The 12,131-nt window shown below is 43.2% G+C and overlaps 1 protein-coding gene across 2 annotated transcripts in view; it reads right to left on the bottom strand.

Annotated features, from left to right (window-relative positions):
- TSGA10 (testis specific 10) overlaps window positions 1-12,131 on the bottom strand; it is a 180,961-nt gene that overhangs the window by 94,175 nt on the left and 74,655 nt on the right. For both annotated transcript variants that reach the window (XM_077482743.1, XM_077482744.1), the window contains exons 13-14: window positions 10,036-10,204; window positions 2,798-2,908 (exon numbers count right to left, since the gene is read on the bottom strand). In XM_077482743.1, coding sequence (XP_077338869.1) covers window positions 2,798-2,908; window positions 10,036-10,204 — 280 coding nt within the window. The remainder of the gene's footprint in view (window positions 1-2,797; window positions 2,909-10,035; window positions 10,205-12,131) is intronic.

The raw sequence follows: 12,131 nt of genomic DNA, 5'->3' as shown, positions 1-12,131 counted from the left end.
CCGCCAGGCGCCCGCCCTGCATCCCTGCAGTTCCACCCTCACTGTGCAGTGTGCAGGCAGCCGCGGCAGCAGATTACTTCATCTCTCTGCTGCTTGACTGGTAATCTGCTGCCTGGGACAGAGCAAGAGACAATCTGCATTGTGTGGCATGGGACATGGCAAGTGACAATCCACATCGTGTGGCATGGGACGTGGCAAGTGACAATCCACATCATGTGGCATGGGACGTGGCAAGTGACAACCTGCATCTGGTGAAAGGTGATGTGGCAAGTGACAATCTGCAACGTGTGGCATGGGACGTGGCAAGTGACAATCTGCATCTGGTGACAGGTGAAGTGGCAAGTGACAATCTGCAACGTGTGGCATGGGACGTGGTGAGTGACAATCTGCATCTGGTGACAGGTGACGTGGCAAGTGACAATCTGCAACATGTGGCAAGTGACAATCTGCATCTGGTGACAGGTGACGTGGCAAGTGAAAATCTGCAACGTGTGGCATGGGAGGTGGCAAGTGACAATCTGCATCTCGTAACAGGTGACGTGGCAAGTGACAATCTGCAACGTGTGGGATGGGACATGGTGAGTGACAATCTGCATCTGGTGACAAGTGACGTGGCAAGTGACAATCTACAACATGTGGCATGGGATGTGGCAAGTGACAATCTGCAACGTGTGGCATGGGACGTGGTGAGTGACAATCTGCATCTGGTGACATATCAAGTGACAATCTGCATCTGGTGATGTGACAATCTGCATCTGGTGACAGGCGACGTGGCAAGTGACAATCCTTAACGTGTGGCAGGTGATAGCGGCAGGTGACACGCTCGGGGCTCCCACTGATTCTGCATTATGGTAAGTTGAACCATTTAATTTTTTATAACAATGTAATAATAGTAATGTGCTTCAATCATCCTGACACCATAACAACCATGGCGCCGTGATGATTGAATCGCTAACACCAGCAATTTCCCTGATAAATTTACCCCCAAAAAACATATTTTCTGGCAGTGCCCCTCCCGAGACTAGGCTCTGGATCCACCCCTGCCTTCCCTTAAGGATATCAATCCCCCAATCTGTTGTTCCACTGTTGGTACAAGGGCTCCTGATCCCTTATACGGTATTCCTCTTAGGTAAGTATCATAAGGGTAAGGAAAGAGCGGACATAGTGTTTAACTGTGCACTTTGGTGCGCACAGAAGTTTTTATCATTGGACTTTCACTATTGGATATCTAGACACTTGCATAGTGCATATAGATGAGAGCACAAATTGAATGGATTAGATCACTCACCATATCAAGCTTATTACTTGCTTCAGCTGCTATTATTTTACTTTATGGACACTGATTACCCAGCAAGGCAGGTTCTGGTAGCACTTCACAATATTTTGCATTTTATACCTTCTATTTTAAGTCAATAGAAAAGCACTAAAAATCTATCAAAAATGCACCAAGGGAACGTTTATGGGGTCACATGACAATTTTCTTAAAAAAGATGCTGGTTGTTAAGAAGCATGTACCCGCTGGCGTCCCTAACAACCAGTGACTAATTGGTTGTTAAGGAGTCAGCACTTAACCTTAACAACCACCATTTGATCTGTGTCAGACTGAGAGGTCCCTGGTTCTGGGTGGAAGGCAGCATAGGTCAGGGGTTCTGCTGTATAGGACCCTGCCAGTCTGTGGGCTCTGGGGAAACTGTACCTGCTGAGCGGAAACCTCTTGTAGAATCAACATGGGTTGGCCCCATCTTGGCCTGGAGCTGGTCTGTCCATGCTCCAGACATGTCCCCCTAGTTGGTTGTCAAGGACGCCAGTGAGTGCTCCTTAACAACCAGTTATTCACTCAGCTCCTCACAACCAGTGACCATTCATGAAATGCATGCAAAAAATGCATGTAAACTGCATATGTGGTGTGTTGAATTTTGACGCACGCATATCACGTTTTTAATGCACATCAGTGTGAAAGTGGCCTAAGGCTGAAACCTGCTTCTATAATCCCATGCAAGAAAATTCCCTGCTCTACAAAGGCCAGGTCTTGTTAAACAAAGCAGTAAGAAAGCAAATTCCATCTGTCACTGTTTGGAATGCTTGTTGGCTTCTTCATTGAATTGACTGGATTTCAGGTTCGACAATATGACAGGAATATTCATCCAGGATTCTTCATTGTAGCAGGATGTAATTAGCTTCTTTAGAGTATTTTCACAAAAGAACAACTTTTTCTAAAATAAGCAACATGTACTTTCCATCTCCTTATCTAAAAATACTTCAAAAATGCACCATCAAAAATACTGTTAAGCATAAATGTGTGTTTTAAATATTTTTTTTGCAAATAAACCAAAAAACCTTGTTGCCTATTTTCAATAAGTGCTCAACGTGTATCCACAGGCCAAGTAACAAAGCTGCCACACATGCATACTTTATTACATATGCAGTGGGCTGGGGGGCAGATGCATTTGTTTAGTTTGCCTATGTATGTTTGGATGCCATTGAAAATAAACTGTAACATCACAACGCACATACACAAAAGGGTATGGTGTGTGCAAGATTACACATATAACATGCATTAACAACTGTACTAGAGCACACATAGTACTGTAAATAGGCCCAACACTTTGCTTTGAAGAATTTCTTTACAATGTTCCTGTTCTCAGATAAGGAAATCATGAAAAAAAAATGCCTAGAAATTGAAATGTATCTGTTTATTAGCTGTTTGGCTTATGACTGCAATCACCCAATATCAAAGTGCTTAAAAAGATAACAATATAATATATTTGGCAAAATAAATTAAAAGCAATAAACTTACCTTGGAATTCACTGAACTTTCAAGTCGAGAAATATCTGTCCTAGATCCCTGCAGTTTTAACTTCACGTCCTGAAGTTCATTTTGAGAGTCTTTTAGTTTATGGGTTAATGTCTAGAAAAAATGAAACAATGCAATGAAGTTGCAGTATATCAATCATTGTGGTGTTAACTGGAATTCAAAATGAGTTTACTCAATCAGTACATTGTTCCCCCTCATAGCACACCCAATGTATGTGCTTGGGTGTAACTTAATTTTTAGCATTTTTTAAATTTTTACCTAACTTTTTTTTTCATCACATGGAGACAAAAAGTCCCCTATGTGATGTTTTTTTTTGGTGACAGGTTTTCTTTATTGAGATAAGCAGGGTCTAAAAGACCCTGCATGTCTCCAACTAGTGTGAATTGGATGTGGATTTCCATGCATTCAATTTGCACAGCAGGAGATTGTGACCGACTCTTTATGGAGCCGGTACGCATATCTCCGCAGCGGCTCCGTTGGGATTTATACAGGAGTCCTGTGTGTCTTTTGGTCCATTTCAGGTCCGAATTCAGTCTAAAAATTCAGGCTGAAATCGGAACTGAAACAGTGAACGAGGACGCACCGGACTCCTGCTGTGAGCCGCTGCATGATCATATGTGAACCCAGCCTCAATGATTTGCAATGCAGATCGCATTGCAAAACATTATTTCCCGGCTGAGCTAGCCAGGGACACAGAGAGCTTGACCCAGAAGTGACGTCAGAGATTTCGCTTTCTGGGTCACAAGAAGAAGGGGAGGGGCGTGTCCGCTCTTCTCCTTCCCCTCCAGCCATCGGCACCCGTCATGGAGCTCCCCCGCCTGCAGATCAGCAAACAAAGCCCGGTAAGCAAGGCGGGTGGTGGCCCTGGTATCAGGTGTGTGTGAGAGCAATCGGGCAGCAGTGCCACTGCACGAATGCTCTCACCTGACAGGCAGGAGTCTCCCTGTCAGGTGAGGCAGGAGTCTGCCTGTCAGTTTCACACACAATCTGGGTGGCTGCACCCGATTGTGTGTAATACCCCCCGCTGTCAGGTCCGTCCAATGGCAAAAAGGGTTAAACATATAACTAGTTATATGAGGTTGCATGCAGCTCAGAAACATTAGCAAGCTTGTGTGCATTTCTTCCAATCTGAGTTATACTACATGTGTTCTGTCTATATTCTTGGGCAGATGGGGAACACAAATAATGTAACCATAAGTAAGACAAAGCAAGCTTTTGATGCACAACAGAAATTAAACTTTTCTTAACCACTTTGGCTCTCACACTTTTACCTGCCTATGGACCAGACAATATTTTCACATATGTTCATGAGTCTATAACTTTGTAATTACTTATGATAAAGAATTGATACATATGTTGTTTTTTTGGAGGACAAACAGTGCTTTCTCTTGACTCCAAAGTTCTCTATAAATTACAAAGAATTACCACTCTAAGGTAATGACTTCTCCCAAAACAGCTGTCTCCACAATCCCACAGGGTGCTGGCTCTGTTTGCAACAGGAACTGAAGTAGAAAAGATGTAGCTGGATAGCCGCACTCCGAATTATTCAACTTTATTTCAAAAATGTAACTGAGATCATAGCATCTAGGCTGATGCTATGATTTTAATTACATTTTTGAAATAAAGTTGAACAATTCGGAGTGCGGCTATCCAGCTACATCTTTTCTACTTCAGTTCCTGTTGCAAACAGAGCCAGCACCCTCTTTTCTACTCCTCTATAAATTAATTTGCATTTTAACCACTTGCCGACCGCCGCACGACGATATACGTCGACAGAATGGCACGGGCAGGCATATGGGCGTATATATAAGTCCCTGCCTTCCCGCGGGTGGGGGGCCCGATCGGGCCCCCCCCCCCCCCCGGTGCCTGCGGCGGTCGGTATTCGTTCGGGAGCGATCCGGGATGAGGGGTCGGCCATTCATTCATGGCCACCCCCTCGCGATCGCTCCCGACGAATGGAAATCCTTCGTGACATCACTTCCTCTCCTGTAATGTAAACACAGGCAGAGGAAGTGATGTAATCTCTCCTCATGTCGGTATTTTTCGTTCCGGCACTGAGGAGAGAGGATCGGTGAGTTGCACCAACACGACACTTCACAGTAGAACATGCCAGGCACACTCACACCCCCCCCTTTACCCCCCGATCACCCCCCCAATTACCCCTGCCCCCCCAGTCACAGTGACACAATGCATTTTTTTTTTTTTTTGCATTGGTGTCATTTGTGACTGTAATAACTGTTAGGGCAGTTAGGGTTAGCCCCCTTTAGTTCTAATGTACCCCCCTAACCCCCCCAATAAAGGTTTAACCCCGTGATCACCCCCCGTCGCCAGTGTCACTTAGGCTGGGTTCACATTGCAGCGGTTTATGAGAACGGATGTGATTCGCACCGCACTGCAGCGCAAATCACATCCGATCTCTGCGATTCGAGTTCAGCCATTCGCCGCACCCGCCGCAAATTCGCACGGGACCCTTTTTTTGGTCCGCAGCAGAATCGGATCGCATGGGTGTTCACACCATGCGATCCGAGTTTGCAGATCGCACTGCGATATGCGAACTGATCTGGGGGTGTCATTAACATTTCACTGACACTCCCAGCAGTTCGCATAGGGCAGTGTGAACTGCCGCCGGGAGGCATGCGATGCGGGAACCCGCCGCGGATTCGTGGCGTTCCCGCATCGCTCCAGTGTGAACCCAGCCTAATAAGCGATCGTTTTTCTGATCGCTGTATTAGTGTCACAGGTGACGCTAGTTAGGCAGGTAGGTATTTAGGTTCGCCGCAGCTTTTTATAGCGCCAGGGACCCCCATATACTACCGCATAAAGCCCCCTGATTGCCCCCTAGTTAACCCTTTCACCAGTGATCACCATATAACTGTTACAGGTGACGCTGGTTGGTTAGTTATTTTTTTATAGTTTCAGGGCACCCGCCATTTATTACCTAGTCTCACTAGTGTACCCCTAAATTTAGGGGTGTCTACTTTCCAAAATGGGGTCATTTGGGGGGGGTTTGTGCCATCTTGGCATTTTATGGCCTTCAAAACTGTAACGCCCTTAGAAAGCCTGAAGGCGGTGCTTGGTTTTCGGGGCCCCGTACGCGGCTAGGCTCCTAAAAAGTCCCACATATGTGGTATCCCCATACTCAGGAGAAGCAGCAGAATTTATTTTGGGGTGTCATTTCACATATGCCCATGGCATGCGTGAGCAATATATCATTTAGTGACAACTTTGTGAAAAAATAAAATAAAATAAAAAAGTTTGTAATTTTCCCGCAACTTGTGGCAAAATATAAAATATTCCATGGACTCAACATGCCTCTCAGCAAATAACTTGGGGTGTCTACTTTCTAAAATGGGGTCATTTGTGGGGGTTTTGTGCCATCTTGGCATTTCATGGCCTTCAAAACTGTAATAGGTAGTGGGAAGTGAAATCAAAAATTTACGCCCTTAGAAAGCCTGAAGGCGGTGCTTGGTTTTCGGGGCCCCGTACGCGGCTAGGCTCCCAAAAAGTACCACATATGTGGTATCCCCGTACTCAGGAGAAGCAGCAGAATTTATTTTGGGGTGTCATTTCACATATGCCCATAGCATGTGTGAGCAATATATCATTTAGTGACAACTTTGTGGGGAAAAAAAAGTTTGTAATTTTCCCGCAACTTGTGGCAAAATATAAAATATTCCATGGACTCAACATGCCTCTCAGCAAATAGCTTGGGGTGTCTACTTTCTAAAATGGGGTCATTTGTGGGGGTTTTGTGCCATCTTGGCATTTTATGGCCTTCAAAACTGTAATAGGTAGTGAGAAGTGAAATCAAAAATTTACGCCCTTAGAAAGCCTGAAGGCGGTGCTTGGTTTTCGGGGCCCCGTACGCGGCTAGGCTCCCAAAAAGTACCACATATGTGGTATCCCCGTACTCAGGAGAAGCAGCAGAATTTATTTTGGGGTGTCATTTCACATATGCCCATAGCATGTGTGAGCAATATATCATTTAATGACAACTTTTTGTCATTATTCAATCGCTTGAGGCAAAAAAATAAAATATTCAATGGGCTCAACATGCCACTTATCAATTTCCTTAGGGGGTCTACTTTCCAAAATGGGGTCATTTGGGGGGGGTTTGTACTTCCCTGCCATTTTAGCACCTCAAGAAATGAGATAGGCAGTCGTAAACTAAAAGCTGCGTAAATTCCAGAAAACGTACCTTAGTTTGTAGATGTGACAACTTTTGCGCAAACCAATAAATATACAGTTATTGACTTTTTTTTTACCAAAGACATGTGGCTGAATACATTTTGGCCTAAATGTATGACTAAAATTGAGTTTATTGGATTTTTCTAATAACAAAAAGTAGAAAATATCATTTTTTTTCAAAATTTGCGGTCTTTTTACGTTTATATCGCAAAAAATAAAAATCGCAGAGTCAGTCAAATACCTTTAAAAGAAAGCTCTATTTGTGGGAAGAAAAGGACGCAAATTTCGTTTGGGTACAACATTGCATGACCGCGCAATTACCAGTTAAAGCAGCGCAGTGCCAAAGTGTAAAAAGACCTCTGGTCATTTACCAGCAAAATGGTCCGGTCTGAAAGTGGTTAAGGGGAAAAACAGTAAAAATCTGAAAACAATATATTTTTTCAAGTTTGATCAGTAATATTTTGAACACAAGTACCATTACTGTGGGGAAAACATACATTTTATTCTGCTGCTTGTTCTACTTACTGTAATATTAAAATAAATTTTTTGGTACAAAGCATGTTAAACCAATCTATCCCCAGGAGATTTTATCATGGGCAGAAGGGAATCTAGCCTAAATTACAGCAGTGCACCTGAAGGGGACACAAAACTGTCTGGCAGATTATCTCTTTGCGGGTCTCACCAACAGATGGGGATGTCCGGAAGGGGACCTGTTCGCAGATCAGAACAATTGCAAGACAGAGGACGTGGCAATCCGTGGCCATTTGGCTTCTGCTGCGGTCTCCCCCCGATCAGGCTAATTCCCGAAAGTCCTTCGGAAGATTCTTCTAGAAGATACAGATCTTATCCTAATAGCCCCTTTTTGGCCTAAGAGGCCATGGTTTTCCCTGTTACAGACTCTGGTAACAGAGACTCCACAGAGTGTTCCAAAGAGACTCACAGGTGGTTTCCTTAAACTTGACAGCCTGGTATCAGATACTATGCGTCCAGGGGTTCTCTGAAGTAGTCAAGACCCTGGTAAACTGCAGAAAACTGGTCACTAGAGCCATATATTCCAAGGTCTGGAAGAAATGTAACTCATGGTTATCTGAAAACCAAAGATTAACTCATGATGTTCCTTCAATTTTGGAAGTTTTTCAAGTGGGTGTCGACAAAGGTCTTACAGTTACGGTAGTACTTTAAAAGGTACAGACGGCAGCAATCATTGTTTTTCTCCAATTTTCTTTCTTGGAAAATCCCACTATAGCTAGATTCTTTAAATCAATTTCTAGGTTCAGGCCAGTAGTGGTTAGCAGTTGTCCAACCTGGGACCTATCCCTGGTGCTTCAAACTCTGGTAGAATTACCTTTTAAACCCCTAGAGGATATTTCAGTTAAGTTACTTACCTTAAAAACAATTTTCCTTGTGGCAATTACCTCAGCTCGTAAGGTAAGTGAGTGAGCGTTTCCTCACAATTTTTGAGGATCGGTTTGTTTTGAAAACAGATCCAGGATTTCTGCCTAAAGTGGGCAGTACATTTCACAGATCCCAGGACATTGTACTGCCAACCTTTTGTAGTTCGCCAAAGGGGACCAAGAAAGAAAATTTAGTTTTTTTAGACATTAGAAGAATTCTTCTCATTTACATTGAGGTCACCAAGACCTTTAGAAAAACAGACGCCTTGTTTGTCCTCTTTTCAGGAGCACACAAGGGAAAGAGTGCATCTAAAGCCACATTGGGTAGATAGATAAAGCAAGCTACTGTATTTCTGAAACTTACAAAATTAGGGAAGTTTCTCCACCTTTTGTCACTGTGCACTCAAGAGCCTTGTCTGTGTCTTGGGCTGAAAAGGCTGGAGCCATACCGGAACAAATTTGCAAGGCTGCCACATGGTCCAGTTTTTCAACCTTCATTAAACATTATCGCCTATCTACTCAGGAGCAGGCGTTTAGTCGTAAGGTCGTTCAGGCAGTTTTCCCTCCCTAGACTGATAAGTTCTGGCTCATCATCTCATGGCTGTTCTGGAAGACGCTTAGAGAAAAGCTGAGTTAGACTTACTGGTAGCTCCTTTTCTAAGAGTCTTCCGGGACAGTCGCATTCCCACCAAGTTTTGTCATGAAGTTATGTGTATTATGGATATGTTTTACAGGTACATCCTACGGTTCTCGAGAAATAGTGACATGGGGCCTGGAGGACCACCCTTTTATCTGGTGGGGGTTAACATGTTTCCTGTCCTGGTAGGAGGAGCCATAGGTCTCATGGCTGTCCTGGAAGACTCTTAGAAAAGGAGTTACCGGTAAGTCTAACTCAGCTTTTTTTCCGCTGTTATGTCTGATGTGGCCTATATGGCCCTTTTGTATTTGTTTAGATTCAATAGGAACTAAATCTGATGTCATAGGATCAGAGTGATCACACCAGTGAGGAGCCACCACATTGGGGAAAACATAACATGAAATTAGTCTACTGGATCCAAATAGGAGATGAAACAGAACAAACTATTTCCCAACAAAGGACTCACAGCCTAAACATGAGTAAAGGAGAAACTGAAAATGATGTCCTAGGAAGGGAAGACCAGACTCCCTGGGCTACAGAAGGCTAGTGGTCCTGAAACCAAAATATTTTTTAAATAAATGCATTCCTTGTGTTAAGGTAAAAAATGCTTAGGCATCAGTGCCCTCCTCACCCCTCATTTTATTTACCTGAGCCCACTTTTGATCCAGCGCTGTACCCTGGTCTCACTGGTTTTGCTGAGGCAGGGGGAGCCATTGGCTCCTGTTGCTGTCAATCAAAGCCAGTGAAAAGGGAGTGGGGTCGAGTCCTCCTATCTGTGTCATTAGATGTAGACAGCAAGGCTCGGGAGTGAACCCATGCTAGTGCCCCCACAGAAAGTGGTTAGATTAGAGTACTGTTGCTCTAGAACAACATAGAAGACCTATGATGATTCTGTCAAATTTATTTGAGGCAACAATTATGTGTATAATAATTTGACATGCAATAAATGTAATGTAGTCACACCCTTTTGTAGGAGAATTAAAGCCTAATCTATTTTCTACCTGTATTTCCACTTTGCACTTAGATAGCTGGTCATGTAGACCACAATTTTCTTGAACAACAGCTTCCCTCTCCCTTCCAGTGCGAGACAATTCATCACTAATCTCATCCAGCTGCCGACGCAGGCGGTTGATTTCCTGTTCATGGCTGCTGATAATCTTGGAGGATTGCCTAAATAAAAAAACAGAATTACACAAAGTGGTAGAGAAATATAATTATATTTAAGAGTTACAGCAAAAAAGCATTGTATAGAACAGTCAATCTCAGCCAGGTTTTCGCCAGAGGTTGTTAGGGATTCTTTAAACATTGAGCTAACTGACCTCTCACCTGATGGTGTCTACACAGTTGCAGGCACAGCACCAGTGGAGCCTCTCTTCTTGTCTCTCAGATAAGTAAACACGGACTGTTAACTGGGTGGGTTTAAGAGTCACATTCTTCCCTTAACCACTTGCTGACCAGGCACAGTATATACTGCGGAAGGTCGGCTCTATTGCGCAAAACGAAGTGTCTACGCAGTTCCAGGCACAGAACCAGTGGAGCCTCTCTTCTTGTCTCTCAGATAAGTAAACACGGACTGATAACTAGGTGGGTGTAAGAGTCACATTCTTCCCTTAACCACTTGCCAACCAGGCACAGTACATATACTCCGGCAGGTCGGCTCTATTGCGCAAAACGAAGTAACTGTATGTTGTTTCATGCAATAAATAGTGTGGGCGTGCCTGCGGCACATAGGAAGTGCCGATGTCCGCCGGCCACGCATAATCGCTTTACTAAGAGGCAGAACAGGGATGTAAACAAGGCGGATCCCTGTTCTGACAGGGGACAACATGGAGATCTGCTGCTCCTAGGGATCAGGAACAGCGATATCTGTGTTGTCCCAGTGAGCCCATCCCCCAAACAGTTAGAACACACCCAGGGAGCACAATTAACCCCTTGATCATCCCTAGTGTTAACCCCTTCCCTGCCAGTGTCATTTATACATTGATCAGAGCATTTTTTTTTTTAGCACTGATCACTGTAATAATGTCATTGGTCCCCAAAAAGTGTCACTAAGGTCAGATTTGTCCACTGCAATGCTGCAGTCCTGCTAAAAATTGCAGATTGCCACCATTACCAGTAAAAACAATAAAAAAAATAAAAATAAAAGTCCATAAATCTATTCCCTATTTTGTAGGCACTATAACTTTTGCACAAACCAATCAATATACACTTATTGTGATTTTCTTTTACCAAAAATATGTAGAAGAATACATATTGGCCTGAACTGATGAAGACTTTTTTTTTATATTTGTTTTTTATATGTATTATAGCACAAAGTAAAAAATATTGTTTTTTTTTCAAAATTGTCACTCTTTTTTTGTTTACAGTGCAAAAAATAAAAACCACAGAGGTGATCAAATACCACCAAAATAAAGCTCTATTTGTGGAAAAAAAGGACATCAATTTTGTTTGGGTACAACGTTGCACAATTGTCCGTTAAAGCGCAGTGCCGTGCCGCAAAAAATGGCCTGGTCCTTTCAGGGCTGACCCTCCAATTAACCCACCAATGTAAGGGACAATCTTCAAGGTATTCTCACTGATCCCAATGTAATGGGGGCATTCTTTTCACTGACCATAAATGTTAAAGGTCATGTCTTCCACTGATCATAATTAAGTGGGCACCTTTCATAGTCACTAAAATGTAAAGAACCTAGCTGGGGTTCCCTACGACCTAAAAATTATTTCAAGGGTTCCTTTGTGTAAAAAAGGTTGATAAAGGCTGTTATAGAAATTCTTCCTAAGATAGTCAAGGTTTTAGATCTCTTTTCTGATTAACATTGAGGAGTTGTCAGAGCGACATTACTAGTTCTCAAAGGCAGCATTTGTAGTGGTTCAGAGAAAAAAAATCCTCATAAATGAGAACCAACAAGACAGAAAACTATATGCAGTTAGTTTTGCCAACAGGTTTTTCACACTTACCTAGTTCCGAGCACATACCTCTAAATTGCTACTGTATGTAGATATTTCAGTGTACAGAAAATATTCTAATTATGATTCATTTTACAGGTGGGTGTGTAAGTAACACATAGGCATAGGTTATAGTCAATTACAAGTATTT

This window comes from Lithobates pipiens, unplaced genomic scaffold (genome assembly GCF_037356315.1).
Source record: "Lithobates pipiens isolate NorthernLeopardFrog02 unplaced genomic scaffold, aLitPip1_a1.2 Scaffold_16, whole genome shotgun sequence".
Lineage (NCBI taxonomy): Eukaryota > Metazoa > Chordata > Amphibia > Anura > Ranidae > Lithobates > Lithobates pipiens.
This window is presented reverse-complemented; position numbering and strand designations above follow the sequence as displayed.